At 36.5% G+C, this 18407-nt stretch overlaps 1 protein-coding gene across 1 annotated transcript in view; it reads left to right on the top strand.

The window, feature by feature from the left end:
- RIT2 (Ras like without CAAX 2) overlaps window positions 1-18407 on the top strand; it is a 180207-nt gene that overhangs the window by 36387 nt on the left and 125413 nt on the right. The window contains exon 2 of the mRNA XM_059834121.1: window positions 18191-18247. Within this exon, the coding sequence (XP_059690104.1) occupies window positions 18191-18247 (57 nt within the window). The remainder of the gene's footprint in view (window positions 1-18190; window positions 18248-18407) is intronic.

Below are 18407 nucleotides of genomic sequence, written 5' to 3' on the forward strand. Positions count from 1 at the left end.
TGGCAGAAATAACTCCATAATTCCAGACAGTTATTGTCTATCCTGCTGTTTATTAAGGAAACATGCCTTTGCTTGCTGCCCCTAAATGATTTTGTATCTGACTAATAGCAGCTTCAGCGTTTTAGAAGAAATTACTGTGGATGATAACAAGAAAGTGTGTAGGTCTATTAGGAAGGAAAATCCTGGCGGTAAAGGTGACAGCTTTACGACACTAGCCCTTGCCTTATTTGCAGTAACTCATTTTGTATATAGAGTTTCATATTGGTGAAGCCGAGGGCTAGAGCTGTTTGTTATTTACGTCAACCCATAAGGGGGATGGTATTATCTAAGAGGGTAGAAAATAGGTCTGCTGATTAGAACAGTAAATTAGGGGAAGACAGAGAATAGCTGGGTTCCATAGACATGCATAAACATTTCATCTTGTCTGCTACTTGTTACTTTGCTTCCCTATAAACTCTGCTCCAGGAGTCTTTAAACTAATAATAAAGCTTTCCTCCTCATCCCACTCCCTGGGTTATTTATCTCTCTTTGGTTAGTCAGACCTTCTGTTTGTCTGACCTCTGTTACGGTAACAAAAAAAAGTTGTTTTGTTCAGAGTGCTCAAACTGCCAAGAAGATGAAACTACCTTCCATGCAGCTGTGCAAGCATTTGTTTTTGACATGGTGGAAAGGAACCCCGTATGTGGGGACGTACATTTTTCTTTCCCTTATATCATACTGGATTTAGCTCTTCTACTAATGCCCTGAAGGACCATTGGCCTCCACGTGCCACTTCAGAGACCATCATATAACGGTCTTCCTGAGATGTAACTTCTCGTCTTGATTGGGGACATTCTGTTTTGTTTCATGATATATTTTATCCAGTTTGTTCCATCTACAATAAAATAAGTAAAAAACCTGACAGTTTTATTTGTGGCACTATATTAACCATTTATCAAGATGATACACAAGGCTGGTAGAGTATTTTAATATTTAGTTCCTTTAAAAGTTTAGTTTCTCTAAATAAAACTATATTGAATAAATAAATATGTTAAAATACAGAAGTATATTAAATAGATTTTACTCCTAGTTTCTAAATATATAGTTTTTATAACAGTATCTCTAAATATCTTACTCTATCAAGAATAATTTCTGGTTTGATTTGATTTTCAACAATGAATACTTTTGCTAATTCAAAATGATAAAACCAGAACTCACCAAGGATTGCTGAATTTTGCAAATTAGCAGATTATGCCCAATTTTGACAATTCACATGAGCATAATTTTATCTTTAAACATACAGATAGCTTCATTGTCTTAAAAGTAAAGCAAGTGCTCCAGTTTTGACTTCAAAAGCATGTATGATTAGAGGTAGCAATGAACATGCATTATAAAATATATACATTTTGATATATATGTACAGCTGATAACTAGAATTTTGTTTAATTCACCTGTACTGTGTCCTACTTTTGCATTATTTCTGCTTTCTTAAATTTTTCTGTCTGTTTTCCAGACATGTTTGTCATCTTTAAAAGTATTAAGATCTTAAATTAACTTATTGTTCAAATCTTGCATCAGAGTAAGGAGAAATCTGTTACCAAATGCTTCTCAGAAGGGAAGGCTATCACATAGAAAATAAGATAAATTCACATGCACACCCACTGGCCTTAGCGCAGCCGGGATTTCACCCATCATAATTTACTTAAACGAAAATGCAGGCCAGCTGTATGAAATAAAAAAATACAATATGGCTTTTTTGGTAAAATTTAGTTTTCGTATAACTCTTTCTATGGTACAACACAAAACTCGGGTTGCAAAGAAGAACACTATCACTATGTCCATTCTACACTGGAGAAAAACACAACCTACAGAGTGGAGGCAATAAACCTAGAGCCACTCATAAGACCAGCAGCCTCCTCAGCTCTTACGTGATGAAGCATCTAATGGATTAGATCACTCTGAGAAACTGGAAGGTGAAGTTGCTTTGTAGGTATCCTTTACTTCCTCGCCCCCCCCCCCCCCCCCCCCCCCCAGCAAATATTGGCCTTCATTTATATTGTTTGAAAACTTCTGAGAAAAAGTGTGAGTTATTGAGTAAAGGAACCTAGCTGAGAACCAAGGCCTCCTGAGTGCCATTAACAGCTCTTGCTCTGCTTTGGTCATTAAGTAAAATCAGTCTATCTGCAGTTGCCAGCAAATAACTTTGATGTGACATATGTACTTTATATTTTCTTGGGTTTCACCTATGCACAGATTTGAAGATCCTGTATAAGTGTCACTCTTTTTTGTCTTAGCTGAATTTACCCATTGTAGCCTTATTTAGAACTATTCTTGTGCAGGATAGACAGTTGGGCCAAAGAAACTTCCAGATGTAACTCTACAGCTCAGATGTGAAATTTGAGTGCAACACATTGGTCCAGATGTGATTGCTAGGTTAGAAAGTGCCTAAACCATTGAATACTAGCAGTAGAAAAATATGTACTAGGAAAGATCACTTTATACCTGCTGCATTTCTTATACTCTCCTGCCTACCTATTGCTGGAGATAAGGTGCTGCACTAGACAGAACCTTGGACTGAACCCATAGAGAAGCTTTTATGAATGTATTTGAGATGTAGGTGGATGACAATGTTCAAAAAGGATTTTAAAACCTCTAATAGAAGATGTCATTATATTTAGACTTTGCCCTTTCTTTCTACAGTACATGCAAATTTTGGATCCTTTCAATAATGCAGCTTCCTAGAGATAGCTGTGTTCTAGACCTGAGTATTTATAAAATTTTCTTTCTTTGCAAGAAAAGGCATTTCTCAGTTAAAAATTATAATGAAGATCACTAGTTGATTAATTTTTTTTTTACTAAAAGCTACAAAAAGAAGCTTATGCTTTGTAGATATTTCTTCTATTTTTTTCCATTTAGAAAATCATCAAAATCTTCAGGTCCAAAAATATAGTTACACCAAAGCAAAATTATAGGTAGTGAATGTATTCACTTACACAATGTAAAGGCATATAACTGCAGTCATACATTGATATCAAAGAAATTCCAACCCCAGTGATGTCAAAGAAAGGTTTGTCACTCATTTCAGAGGAGTCACGATTTCACCCATTATAATTTCCTTTGAAAGATATTTAATTACTCCTGCTCAAGAACATTGTGGAAGTAAAAATTTAATGAAACACCTACTAATATCAATGGAAAAGCTCTCATTGATTTCTATGGATCTTGGTTCCTGTCCTTCAAGAGTTTATGGAAGGATCTCTCAAAGGAAAAGGTCCCGGGCCCTATCATGCATGCTATCTAAAACTGACGTAGAACCTGTACTGAAGGAAATACTACTGATGAAAAAATTATTTTCACAGGAAAGTAGACAGAGATTTATCACTCTGTGCTTAGGTGAGTGCTGCAGCAAACCTACATCCTCTGAATCAGGAACAGACAGAAATGCATAAAGCACATTGTACTGTGGATTGGACTTGGACAGATACTAGCATTAAAATGTTTAGTGTTACGGATGTAATGACCTCATAGCTGGATGTTATAGAACAGGCTTAACATCCAGATCTTTTTTGCTTACTTATTTTGATTGCTTCCTTTTATTTTCCAGTTATAAATACTTGCAATTGAGACAAAGACTTTGCTGACTAAAACACTGATGACAGATGAGTCATTCTGTCACATCTATATTACTGCAAGTACCTTCAAAAAAGACCTGATTCTCCTCTTTTCTGAGCTGACTCATTTCTGAATCAGCATAGCACAGTGTTATCACACTGTTGGGATAAGGAGTATTTCAATACCATCTTCTTCACTGAGCCCCAAAAAGTCCTCCCAAATTCTTTTTACCGTACATGAGGAAACATTTCCAGTTGTATAACCTAAAGCTGTGTGTTGCTTTGTGGTTTAGGTAGTCACAAGCTTATCAGGGTCTTGAAAAACTTCTACTGTTTCCCAGTCAGTTCCCAAATCGTTATCTTCAGGGAACTGAGTTATGGTGCCACTAAGCCACCAAGACAAAATTTCAGTGTTATAATTATTGCAGGGATTAGGAAAACATAAATCCCAGTCCTATGATGGAGCAGAAGTGGTGCAGCTCCTAACCCTTGGGCAAAATTGTTTTTGTTAAGGAGACCTGATTATTGAACAACTTTTTTAATTAAGAAAATCTGTGACAATGGCTAAATATATCCACGACTTTTATGGCCTTTTATGAATAAGATAATTTTGATTTTAAGGACTTTTTTCACAGTTCCAAGAACTGGTTTTACTCATCAGTCCTATCCCAATATATTGTGTTCCCAATTAAGCATCAGAAATCCTGAGAAGAATTTTGCCTCTAATATGAGGGAAGTTTTTAAGACTCCTATAAGTGCCCTCTGTGGTGTTTGTTTGCTTGTTTGGGGGGGCAGGGGAGAGTTTTGGGTGTTTTTGTGTTGTTTTACCTGCTGCTGGTTTTGCATGGAAGGGGCTAGGGTCACTACAGCTTCTGTCACCCATCAAGCTAAGGTGATACGTAACACCATAAACCCCTGAGACAGCTAGGTTCACACCAGAATAAATGACAAGTGCATCAAGGGCAGAAAGTGCATTATGAAATACATGAAAGTAAGTTTACCCCAGAAGGATGAAAGACTGAGACTCAGCCTGTTCTAGGGGCCTAAATATTCTGAAGCTCATGCCTGGGTCATGAGCTGCTCCCTTCCAGCTATAGGAAAAAACACTGTAAACTCATTTTGTGTTGCTAGCATTGATTGCTTAACAGTTCTTATTCACACTGAATGTGCAAACAAACCTGAATAGGTTAATGTAGATTTTCTCTGTGAAAATACAATCACCCCTCTAGAACTTTTCTATGTGTTTTGTAGCTTTCTGACCTTTTCAGTGTCATGCTAATGCTATAATAAATCACCTCTTTTAGTGCCTGAAGTGCTACCTTTCACCCCCAAACATGTCTTGCAACTGAGCCTGCTGCCAATAGATCATCATAATGTAGCCTGTACATGTGTCAAGCTTTGGGCAGATGTAAACTTCCAGTCGGGCTTGTGCTGTGAGAGGGGGAGAAGGATGAGAGGATATGTAGCTATTTTACTTTATCGTCCTTGTACTTTGTAGTCTTTTAATTTCCACTGTACTAGTAACTCGTATTTGTTGTGTAAGGTGCTTGATCTCATGCCTCCTGCCTCCTTTCATTCAGATAACTTCATGTTGAAGGGATTGGTTAAGTCTGTTCTTGAAAATGTCATGGGTTTTGTGAAATGTGTTCATCTGATTCGTGTCAATATGCAACAATGCTAGGGCCGCATGATGAAATGTGACTTTCTGTCCTACATACCCTTGTTAACCATAAGCCTAAGAAACACAGTGGTTAATGTATATAGTTCCCATAAGCCTAAGAAACACAGAGTGGTTAATGTATATAGTTCTTGTATCTTGCAAGGGTTGCCTGACAAATATTCCAAAACTGGTTTTGTTGCTAACCGCATAGCATTAAGCAAAAGAAGTCTATAGGGTGTGTGGAATTTGGATAATGAGGTGGGATTCTTGTGCTCAAAGAGCTGTTAAGACTGTCCTTGCTATCTCTTGTGCGACCCGGGGGAGTGGAGACTCACCTGCTAACACAGGGTGCAGATAAGGAGGGGGCCCTGTGGAGGCAGGACAGCCCTGCTTGTGGTCAGCAAAGACAGTAAGATAACAGGAATGTGAGAGGTCCTTTGTTTCTTTGAAAAGGCTTCGTCTCCGATAACTGACCTTTGCTTCATTACCTGTGAAATGCATATTACAACTCACACCCCTGCACATGCTAATGAAGATTATAGAGGTCATGCTAAACATATATGACTATAGCACTCGTCTCTCCACCCAAATCATGCTACACGTCACATATGGGGGGGAACCTAATTCATTTACAAAGACCAACCTTTCCTATGAATATGTAGCAGCAGGAGAAATAGAAACCAAAAACAAGAACTGTACGGTGTGCGTCTTGGTGGAGCAGAGACTCCCGGCGCACCCAGCGCTGTTTGCTTGCCTCTATTCGTTTAATAAATTGTAAACTTTAATTGCAATCCTATTTGGGGTTGAGTCATTTATCACAGTTTACTAACTTGGTTTTAGATCAACAGTTAAGGAAAGCATTCACAGCCAGATCTTATGCAGCAATGCTGTAAATCTCAGACCTCTTTGCCCATATTGCTGTTGCCTTGGGTTTTTTTTGCAGGTGGGGAAATTGAGGCAAAAAAGATGTTGGTGATAATCAAAGGATAAAGAGCCAATAGCAGAACCAAAAGCTAGAAACACCTCTCTCCAGATTCACATGATCACATAACCCTTCTTTGGTAGTTTTACAGTGATTATTAAGTCTTTGTAAAGTAAAAGTAACAGAAAGCCTAGGGCCAGTACTATCCTCTGAGATAGCTCATTATTTCCCATCCTTTTGCCTCCAAATTACATGGTGTTTTCTAGATCTAGAGGCTCTTTTCCTCCCAATCAACTCAAGCATCTGAAGCCTCTAGGTGTTTAGTTGCTATATTCCTTTCCATGTCCTTAAAATGTTCAAGCCAAAGTTTAGAACTGCAGGATGCCTGTTCCAGGGTGTCTAAAATTTGCAGAGGTCAGATCCTAACAGCTGAATTTTTAGGGCCTCCCAGGTGTTTTGCCTCTGAGCAATATCACGAATCCTCCTGAAACACATACATCAGCTGTCTCCAGGAGGAGTCTGGTGTCTTGCGGAGGAATTAGACAGGCAGCACTCATGGCTGGGACCTAAAGTCAGCACACAAAACCTGCAGCCTTTTAGACTCTGCCAGTGCAAACCGATAGCTTTTCTCTTGCGTGCGTTTATGCTATTGCAGCTGAAATGTGTATTTTAACACTGTAAGACTATTGAATAAGAGTGATAAATCTAGGAGTTGATTTACAACGGAAAAGGATTGCTCCAGAACCTGAGTCTTATTTGAACAATTTCTTTTCAATATTGTTTCCTTTGTGATTTTCACTTTGTCTGCATAACCATGTTTTAAGTGGTGCTGGTAGCAGAACAGAACTACTTCTTCCCTATCCAGAAGACCTTGTTATCCTCAATTCCAGGCTTTCTTAGCTGCTTGATTTACTTTGTGGGTAACAGTTCATAATTATCAGGCTTTTTGATTTTTGTGTGTGCATGTGTATGTACAGAGGGGAATAAACAACTGAGGAGCCTCACCAAGGGAAGAGCCTCACCCTTCCCTAATCCTACAGAAATTCTTCTAATAGAGTAGAAAAGACATTAAGAACTCATGTTGGTGTAAGTGATAATGTGTCAGATTTTACTTCATTGTGAAGTGTTGCCTAATTAACTGAGAGAGAAACATCTCTGAGATCTGACAAGGAAAATATGTTCAGTTCAAAGTCATGTCTGTAGTGAAGAACGCTTTTAAACTCATATAATGCAAATTGTGTGATATATATCTCCACTGAGATAAATACAAATTTAAGTGTATTAGTAGGAAATAAATTGTTGAGGACAGCATTCTGGGAATAGTCAAATGTATTTGATGAATTCAAATTTTTATTGGGATTTTAGCAATGTCCTGGTGTCAGTTTTCTGGCTTTAGATCTGTCTTCAGAAATGCTTCCTTCTTTCTTAGTCTATTTCTTTTAAATATGATTTGAACACCATTGTTATCACTGGAAAAATTGTGCTGGATATTAAAAGAATGGATCAGAGAACTTCTGTGCAAAATACAGTATTACAAATTTTGTTTACATTTTGCACTGAAAGAGAAAGCCAGCATATTAAGCTGCGGTAGTAAATAGACATTTTGAAAAAGATCATGAAAGCGATGAAAAATTATCTATAAATCATATAATTTATAGTATAAGTGTAAACATAGGCAATATGCTATAATATATTTAACAGTAAAATTAACAAATCAGTTCTGTACTTTGAATAATTTTGATACCATCAATCCAAAGCAGGAGATTTACCATTATTTGGTTTAGTTTCATCTCCTGAATTTCGTCCAAGTCAATTTTCTCTCAGCTAAGTATTTTCATTTCAATGAGAGTTCAGTCAGTAGAAGGAACTAAGTTCATCATTCTAATCATGAACACCTTTAAAAAAAAAAATCTGAATTTTTGAGAGAGACGCAGGTTATTGTTCAGATCAGCAAGGACAGATAAACATCTAAACCCTGTTAAGCTAAAGGGAATTGGGTCCCAACCACATCTGTGAATCTGGATGTTATCCTCTGCAAGACTTTAACTGATAGATTTAGAAACCCTAACACTGGTAAGGGAAATGAAAAATACAATTGGACTGTGTTTTAACCCTGAATAAGACTTCTGTGAAGGGTTAAATGGAAGAGTTCTACCTTCCTGTTTGATGTGTCATCAATTTTCCAGACCATAGGTTTGAAGTGCAGAAAAGTTGGTACCACATTACAGAACAGAAACAATTCACCCACTTGCAAGAAAATACAGCTGCTGTCACTGCCAATTCATCACTGCTTGATGTATGGGGTATAATTTCCCATGGAAGGTATCACAGGAGCTAACTACTAGTTTATGTTAGGAAACCTGCAAAAAAAGACAATTTACCACTACCTGAAACAGCAGTAAACCAAGTCAGAACATTTCCTGTTATCATTACGTGGAAATGTGTCAGCAGTTAAAAAAAGGGGAGATAAATAAATGTGGTTGCTAAGAGGTTTCTTTCCATGGAATGAAATTATCTTTTCTTGAAAGTCTTTTTCACAGTGAGCTGATCATACTTGAGACTGGTAGCTGCAAGCCAGGGCCCACTTGTATAAAGAACCACCTTATATTTTTCTCTTGTTTGCTGTACTTCCTTTGTAAAATTAGGAGATTTATCCATTGACTTTAATTGAAATGTGTCTATCTGTAATGGTTCAAAATCGGCTCTATTGTTCTCTGAAATAATACATGAAAATTGAGTCTTTCTAGCTTTATTCAATGTATTCTGTTTTAAAAATCACATTATACTGGAGTCTGGTTTAAAACTTTTTTATGTCATTACATTTTTGGATTGCTCACTAATGGAAGGCTGAAGTTACTGTTGGATTTTCTAGCTGAAGTACAGTAGAAGACACATTAAGTTTTCTCACCGATTTTAACTTGATGGAAGAAACACAGTGGGAAAATGCACTAATAGCAGCATTTACCAGAAGTAATTTCTGTTTATTAATGCATCTTGTCAAGTCTCATAAGCTAAGCAGGGTAGGGAATGTTCAGTATTTTCATGGGAGACCTTTCTGGTAGGGGTCAGGGACATACTAAGGAGGAAATGGTGCATAAGTGGTAGCAATCTACCTTGTCATTATCATTAATTTGTATCACATTATGATGATGTCTCTTACATGGGGAATAAATACAACTCTCATCTGCTTCCCTGTTTCCTTAAACACCGAACAGAATTTTTAACACGAATTTTACAATGCAGTGCATTCTGCCTTCCTATATTGCACCAGGAACTGAGTCTGGATGTAGATATCAATGTTAGTCAGAAGTTTTTAGTACAACCATTTTTCACTAGAATGTGCTGATTCAGAAGACATGGAACTTTTCTGCAGTGAGAGCACTTTTGCTGAAGATTTCCTGAAAGTTTCTCAAGTCCAAGATGAATTTTTGTGCAATTTCTCTTTTTGTCCTTCAGTCCCTGCTGGAAAGCTGTAACCAGTACCTAGTACATATCTTTGCTCCACTGATCACACTTTGAAGAGAAATAATGAGAACTCAGGTCTTTACATCTAATGCTTGTGAGAAAGAGCAGCTTGAGAGGTACTCTGAGATTAGAGATTTTTATTTATTCGTTCAAGGTGAGTCGCAAAACAAAACAAAGATTGGTTTTTTCTACCTTTTCTTTCTGAGGGAATGATTCTCCTCATCTGCTTCATAATTCTTTGGTTTTACCCTGGGAGCACATATTGCCACAACGTATAGATTTCTGCATCAAGTTCTTCTTTTCTTTCTGATGCGAGAGAAGAAATTATAAAACTGAATATTCTCCAAAGCAAGCTGTTTTCTGCCTTGCTCTGTCACCACCAACTCCACTTCCACATATTTTGATTATAGTCTGCTCTTATTTTACAGTGGTTGAGGGTACAAAACTATATGAACAAGCTTTTCTCTTGTTCTGCAGTCCGAACAACAAAACTAGCTCTCCTATTTCAATCCCTACAGATGTTCATTTTTTGGTTTTGTTTTGTTTTTTCTCTTGAGACTTATTTTAATGTTTCCCTAGTAGTTTTTTGTGTTACAATTTTTAACAAGGAAATGAGGGATCTAGCTGGGACCTTCTGGAGGGGCAGAATGACCATGAACTTCCTGGGAAGAAAGTGTGGATTCCCAGGGAGAAAATGGAATGCAAGATAGTGAAAGTCAGAACCGATAGGAGCAAATAGAAGATAGACGGGCCTTGGAGGTGATGGAAATAATTTTCCAGAGGATCACAGAAGCCTGTGCAATGCTTTCTGCAACTCAGTCTTTAACCAAGACCAAGTCAACATAAGATAACAAACAGAAGGATCCATCTGTAGCAATTTAATGGACAAGGAGGAGTTCCCTGTTTCTGTTCTGGCCGTCCTAATAACTTGAGTTTTCTGTTTAAAATTTACGTGTTCTGGGACTTTGTGTGTTTGATTTTCATTCTAATAAGACAGATTTAATTTAAAAGACTTTTGGCTTTTAAGACTCTTCCCTTCTGATGCCTACTACTCTTTGCTGTGGGCTTCAGCTTTGGTAGATGAACAAAATACCTATCACTTTAGCAAAAAAGAGTGTAAAAAGAAATGTATCGTCAGCCTAGCATATGCAGTAGATTGTTTTATAGCAAGCTTCTATATTTTTCTAGTACATCAGAATGCATTTAACACAATGAAATAAAATTTAGCTTGCCTTCATTTCACAGCCAACGCTCAATAAATAATACATCATAACACCTAAAAAATTAATAATTGCAGCTCACAGACTGCAGCATTCCTTCCTGAAATGGCGTGGTAAAGCTCTTACGCTATTTCTTACAGGGTATAACGATGTAAAAATGGCTGTACTGGGCCAGAACAAAGGCGCCTTTAGGCTGATATCCTATCAGTGAACATAGCCTGTAGTGGTTGTTTTGGGAAGAATATATGAACAAAATAAAAGATATTAAAACTTTTTGAAAACCTTCACATCTTCTAGCAGTATGAAGATAATAGTGTCTTATCATGGGGTGAGATCTCTGAGTTTATTAGAACCAGTTTTAAAAAAATCCAATTTTTTAATCCAGCAGTACACTTTGCCATTTACCATGTCATGGGACAATCATGCAGTTAACTATACTCAATGTGAAAAAATATTTTATTGCTAGATAATACTGCCTTGTATGGCAAGAGAATAAATAATCATTCTCTATTTACCTTCCCTTTACTCCTAAAATTTCTTAAAACTCTGTAATACCCTGCATTAGACATCGCTCTTCTCATTCATCTTTTTGATTAAAACAGATACTCCTCAAGACTCTCATGTATACCTTATGGCAGACATAACCTTCAGCCACTATAGATGTTCAGTGCTCAGATCTAACACAACACATACCTCAAAAATGGTAAAATGACTAATCCCACTGATTTCAGTGTGAAGCAGGTCATTCACAATACTCTTCCAGGTAAGGGTTTTGGTCTCCTTCTAATCAAGTTAGCTATATGTCATCATGGATGACTGCTGGTTTGCATGATCTTTTCTCCACTGATGTCAAACCACCTCTCTCACCTTTGACATTGTAGCTGTTGTTTGGCGATTTTGGTTCACACTGATGTGAAGCACTTAAATGTAACAACATTATTTAATCATTCTGTCTCTTTTTGTTTTGGTTCAGGTGACTACTGCTGTTAGTTATTTATTCCAAAACATATTGTGGTCTAAATGCAGCATGCATAGATAAAATAAATACAAATAAAACAGAGGAAATATACAGTATACTCAAATCCCATAGTCTTTTGTGACCTGGAAAGCTGTCATTTGATAGAGATGTCTGCTCTTTTGTAAAAGAAAAAAGATAACAGTGCAGTACCTCAGAAGTGCAACATGTTTTGTTCAAAACAGCAAAGATGGGCTGGCTTTGACTGCATGAATTGTATATGAAGCTCTCTCAGATTCTTGGGGTTTTTTTTCCCCTACACAAGTATATCATAAACACAGGGTCATTTCAATTATCCCTAGTTACTACAAAACAGTGTTTTCCATACAGAAATTTCTCCCTGGAAAGCAAGAGACTATAAAACGTTTGAGATCAAAAGCATATAGTATTTTAGGAAAGCAAACATTCATTTCTGTCACTGAAATTAGTTGAAGACCTGATTATAGATGCCATCTGTATTAAAATATCATACAATAAATTAACATTTTCCCCGCCTGAAATTGAGAATACAGGGGAAAATTCTCCAAAAGAGCCTGTGTCATGGATTCAAGGCAAAATCCTTTCACTTAGGAAGCAACTTAAAATCAAAGAGGTTTCTTGCCTCTTCCATCTATGTTTGAATTCTGTTTCTGAAAATCCCTCATCTGGGGGGCTAGAAATACTTTCTACTTTGTAGCCTAAATTTGTTCATAGTTAGTGTCTCCCATTTGTTTCACAGCAAAATTTTCCCTTTAGCTTTAATAGCTTTTTTTTTGGTTGTCTTTTACTGTGGTTTATTAAACTTGCAGAAACTGAACACACGTGAAGTGTTCCTCAGACTGTATTTAGAGTTTTTCTAAATTTTTCTTTTTTTTTTCCTAATATATTCTACCATTATTGGTGTCTTCAGCCATTCAAAGTTGCTGTGAGTGTTAATGCAATTCAAAGAGCAGATAAGATTTTGGAAAAAACTACTGTCTTCACCTCTTGCTGTTCATCATGTATATGTTTGCACATTGTTATTACAAAGTCTATTTGATAAGATTCAATGGGAAGAAGAATGATTGCAAATGACTTTTTACTTGACAAGTCAATCTAAAAATTCAGGAATGAGCTCCAAAAGAGTTAGTTATAAGCATGTTTGTCATTTTTCCAAGCCAATGAAACAGAAGTCAACATTCCAATTTTCAGGCATGAACATTTGAAAAGATCATACATTTTAGAAGATGATACCTGGGATCTTGTGGATTTGAAACCATGAGAAAGACCAGAACTGTTAAAATTATCCAGTATTGCAGAGTAATAAATAATAATAATAATAATAATAAAATGCTTGTGTAGTTGCTGAAATAGTCTAACTTTGATATTGTAACATTTTTACATGTTCAGTTACACACCTTATCAAAAGAATAAAATCAGGTATGTTCAACATGCCCTGGCTGTATTTTCAGAAAGTTATTTAATTTTACAGATTGATAGAGGCAAGGATGTCTCTTAAACTTTTAGTATACTTATCACTTTTTCTGTTTTGTGACAAAGTCTCTTCCTATGCTGCATACTTTGTTAATATGATCTCCTGTTCTGTTTTTAGACTCTAGCTTCTTTGCCACTTTCTCTACGCTAATAATACTTATACACTTCCTTCTTTTCTCATGAACTAATCTATAAATCCACTGACTTTACCATATTAGAGTATTTTTAGGCCCAACTTCTATGCTGGTATCTTTGAAACCTCAGTGTTTATAAAAACACAAGTTACAAGATCCACTGGAATAGTGGATCTAAACTAAAGTGAATCAACCATATGGAGTCACAGATCTGAGTTGCAACTACTGTTGTGGTCATTTGTTAAACTATTTAAAGTGTAGGATTTTGTGACGAGGGTAAAGATTCTTTTGGAAATGGATTAATATATGATCATACACAGCACCCAGGGAAGTAAGAATATGTGGAAGTTCTTGGGTGAATAAAGAGGGTTAGGAAGCTCAGGATGAGATATTCACATCGGGGGTACTATTACCATAAAGAATATTGTGTAAGCTTGCAAGGTGATCTCCTGCCTTGAAAAATAGCTATAAGACTGCATTCAAAGTTGTCAGAACAAGTGAAATTTAGAACAAATTAGAAGGACAGTGGGATTCCACTCTACCTGCTCTCACAACTGCATGGGTATCGAAGCATTTTTTCTATTGGCCTGTGGGCCCACACAAACACATATATTTTAAAAAGTTGATACCTTCTTTACATAAAATTTAATATTGCTGTGCTGATCAAAAGGATGCTTTAGAATAAATAATATAACCTGAGCCTTTTTCTAAGCGTGGCATTTCCTACTGGGAGGTAAATAAAATATTAATAGGAAAAGAGTAGGAATTATATTGAAAGTAGCAGACAGGACTAAGTTTATTATTCATAGAAAATATATGTATTTCAGTGCCAGTATAGGTATCATGTATACCTTTCTAGATAGTTAATGAACATTGGATAAGCATAATTGGAAACAACTGAAAACTAAATGCGGGATCTGAACCCCTTTTTTGTTTTGAAAACATGGGAGAACTTCAGAGTTGCATAGTTACTCATGCATATCAGGTTTACATTTATTCAGCTGAGGCAATCTGCACTTGCTTAGCCACAGATGGATATAGAGAAGATACTATTCATCTGAAACAATGATCCTTTTACTTATCGTAGTTGCCATGTGATGTACATGTCCCATTTAAATTGAATGATCTTCCCAGTGTTATAAAATATTCATTAAAAATTTTCAGGCAACTTGCAATTCAAAGTGTTTCACAATATCTGTTATGGATTAAAAGGTTTTTGGTTTCCGGTTTTTTTTATAATTTTTTAACTGACTCTGCTTTTACATGTATATGTATTTATTCAAATATAGGTCTTACTCATTTATTCTGTTTTAATATCCTGCTTTAAAGCCACATTTTGATAAAGTGCTTTGTGTGTGGCCTAAATTAGAGTTAAAGGTCCCTAATTTAGAGATCTGTAAAAATTTGGAACAATATTATTTGGATTTGCAAAGGAAAATGTTCACAACTATATCAGATGATGGTTTGGATTTGTTAGGTGTAAATGTTAATTTACATGGAAAAAAGGATAATGGATAAGGAGAAAAGGAGGGACCAAGGAGAATATTTTCATAAAGCAGCATGGAATACCCGTACCATTTTGGTATTAGTTTTCAAAATTAATTTGCTCTGGAAAATAACTTTGGAGCTGATATTAATATCAGTGTATTCCATCTGAGGCAGCTGTCCTGCTGGGGAGCCCAGACGGAGTTGGTTATAAACAGGTCTAATTCCTAAGGCTCCAGCTGAGTTGTGTGTTTTCATGCCAGTGGTGACTGAGCCTTCTTTTGCTCTGGGAAGCGTTCCACCAACTTGGGACCATCATTCAGAACTAATTTGTGCATGCCCAGCAGCCAAGCCTGTGGAATGTCTGGTAAATCTGGACACAACTGTTGTACATCAGACCTGATGCTTTGATACTTCCTTGTCCTCCATCCTCATGGAGTAAGGGATTTATTGTTTGAAGCAAAAAGCTGGTTGTTCCTTTGCCTTAGGGGAAGTGGCCTGTTACGTCTGCTCTGAAAATGCCTGCTGCACTAATATTCAGTGGGGTTTAACAGAAAATGCTAATTCTTATTTTAAAGAGCACACAAAGGAAGAGAGGTTGCAATTCCCACCTCTTATACCACATTTTCCTTCTTTTACATTGTAAATCAGTGATTAAAAAAGATCAGATAGTGTACTTCAATTCCTTCTGTCTGAGAGAATGAAACCACGTAACCTGTTTCTGGGAGAGGGTGCTAATCCCCGTGCAAGAGGTGACAAGTTCTAAAGAGGACAAAGATGTTCCTTACCCTGGTAATTAAGAGGAGCCCTTGACAAAGGGCTGTTATGGAAGAAGTTGTGTGACAAAATGCATGTAAAAGGAAGTTTTTATTCGCCATTTCCCTAGCCAGCTGACTGTACAATGTTTTCATTTTATTTCGTAGAGTGCTTCTGTGAAAACCTTTCTCAAATTCTGTACCTCTCCAGATTCATTTTATGTATAGCCAAATCAGGTCATGTAGAGCTCTGGACTGAGACTAGGACGAGGCATATAGAAATCAGAACTGTTGCACTTGACTTTATAAGACACAAGTCCCTCTTCAGATCTTCCTCTAAAGCACTGTGTGCAGCCTAGGTTCCTGTGAAAGCTTTGATGATGCATATTCACACACACAGAGTGGTCTGGGAGATACAAATTTCACATGTCCCAGTGGCTCACATTTTGCACATTACAGCTGAAAGTCAGTATGATGCTTCCAAATTATTTCAGTCCTCTTAGATCCCATGGATTTAATGAGGATATAAATGGTGTATTGATTTGGGGGTGTTTCAGGAGAGAGGAAAAATGTTTACCATGAGTTCTGGGTATCCTTTGAGAATTTCCGTTTCAATTGTAACAACAGATTTTGCGACGCAGGCATAGCTCCAAAAGGAAACAGAATGAGATGAGATACAGAGTAGTTTGCTTTTTAAAAAAAAGCTTGACAAGAAAAAGCAGCAGGTAGTGAAACAAATGGAAATAATTTGTGGTACAGGCTCTCAGAAAGCTCAAGATGTGTAGGCATAAACCATATGAACAGCATCTCTGCTAGGCTTCTCAGACCACATTAGGCATCAATTTATTCTTCATAAACGATTAACAGTTATCAGATGGAGGTGCCTAAAAATTTGTCATGATTGGAAAACCAGGTGTCCTGGAAAGGAAAGTGTCCAAACGTACACAGTACTTAAAAGTAATGCATCTGACAACAGATAATATAGAAGACATGAGTGTCACTACATGTAGATTTATTCCCCCATAATATGTATAGACTGAATGAGCTTTTTTTACAGTTACCCTCTCTGAGTTACTATGAATTTATAATGCTGCTTCTTAACATTTATGTTTGTCTGCACTAAAGATGCAATAATTTATTAACATGGTAATAAATGTTTAATACTCCTTGTCCGTATCATTTTGTAAAACTATCTCCTTAACCCCTTGATTCTTGAAAATATAAGAAGGACAAACGTTAAACTAAATGCTGTTTTAAAAACTGGTGTGTTTATACACAGAATTTTTAAAATGTTGCATTTCTTGTTCATAACCACTGCTATTGAAGGTAACTGAGATGTTCAAGACATAAGGCAGGATCTCACGTTTGGTTTCACATGTTGTGACTGGTAGTTATCATTCAGGTGGGGTAATTTTTTTTAAACAAATGGCCACATAGCAACTATAGTGGAGTTTTAATACAGGCATTAAAAACCCATGAAGAATTAAAATAATTGGCTTAAAAATCAAGCAATATTTTAAAAAAATCTGTTGGGTCCTATTTTTTTTCCCTTCTGTTCAATTGGAATTCACCTATTTCACTTTGGAAGGTCTCTTCTTCACAGCTCTCAGTGTTAGGTAGATTCCTTTACTTTTCAAATGAGCTGAGATTCAAACTCCCGAGGAAAGACATCAAAGATAACATAACTTCCCATTTTGTTCTGATAACTTATGGTATTACTGTGACCATTGAATACCCAATCCTACTTTTGTGGTTATTCAAAGTCCATGAACTTTAAACAGCATGTTAGAAACTCATGGTTGGCCAGGATATCAATGCTTCTGGCTTCCTACATAAATTGGAATTTCACTTCCAGAGCACCACCTGTTCCAAATGATGCAAAGCGATTTTCCTGAAGACTTACATAACTTTCCTGAAATTTCTGAAAGCAGGTAATAGTCGGCCATAAAGCAATCTGTTCAGAAGAAACCAACCCCTAGGTGGTTAACAGAAGCATTTGTCTGCTACATCAAGTTTAATGAGTTAGGTAATCCTGAAATGCACCAGAAATCAAATCAGGTACTGCAGTTCGTGGCATTTTGTATCATCATGAAAACTTTCATGAATCAGCCTTGTAAATTATATTTTATGTTTTCTTCATTGCAATTTTCATCTGTAGACAATATCAGATTAACAGTATTTACCAAGTGTTAAAAAGTTGTCACATTTTAATACAGCAATTAATAAAATGCAGTTTAAAAAGGAAGAAATTAAGACAAAGGAAGAAATTAAAACAAATAAAGAAGTTTAATTCTTTTTTTTTTCCATTTATCAGTTCTTAATTATCACCGTAATGCCAATGCACTCTTGCAGCTCTAGACATAAGACCAACTTTTGAGTCACTTTCTAAGCTGATACTTGGATGAGTGAATTCTCTGCTTGTTCTTTTCCCTATTGTCATTTAAAGACAGTCATATAATTCCTTTTCTTTCCTCTGTCTTCCTCCTCTCCAGCAATGACAATGCAGTTCATAAGCCATCGGTTCCCGGACTATCATGATCCAACTATAGGTGAGTAGAGATTATTCTCTTCTTCATCCCTTTCAGTCTCTCTGCCTATTCAAGATTGCCATACAGTGAGAAGCTGCTCCTAAGTAGCGCTTAGATAGAAGCAAGATTTGTAAACTTTAGATTAAACCTTAATTTTGTGATGACAATTAAATTGTGTCAT

This window comes from Gavia stellata, chromosome Z, assembly GCF_030936135.1.
Source record: "Gavia stellata isolate bGavSte3 chromosome Z, bGavSte3.hap2, whole genome shotgun sequence".
Classification (NCBI taxonomy): Eukaryota; Metazoa; Chordata; class Aves; order Gaviiformes; family Gaviidae; genus Gavia; species Gavia stellata.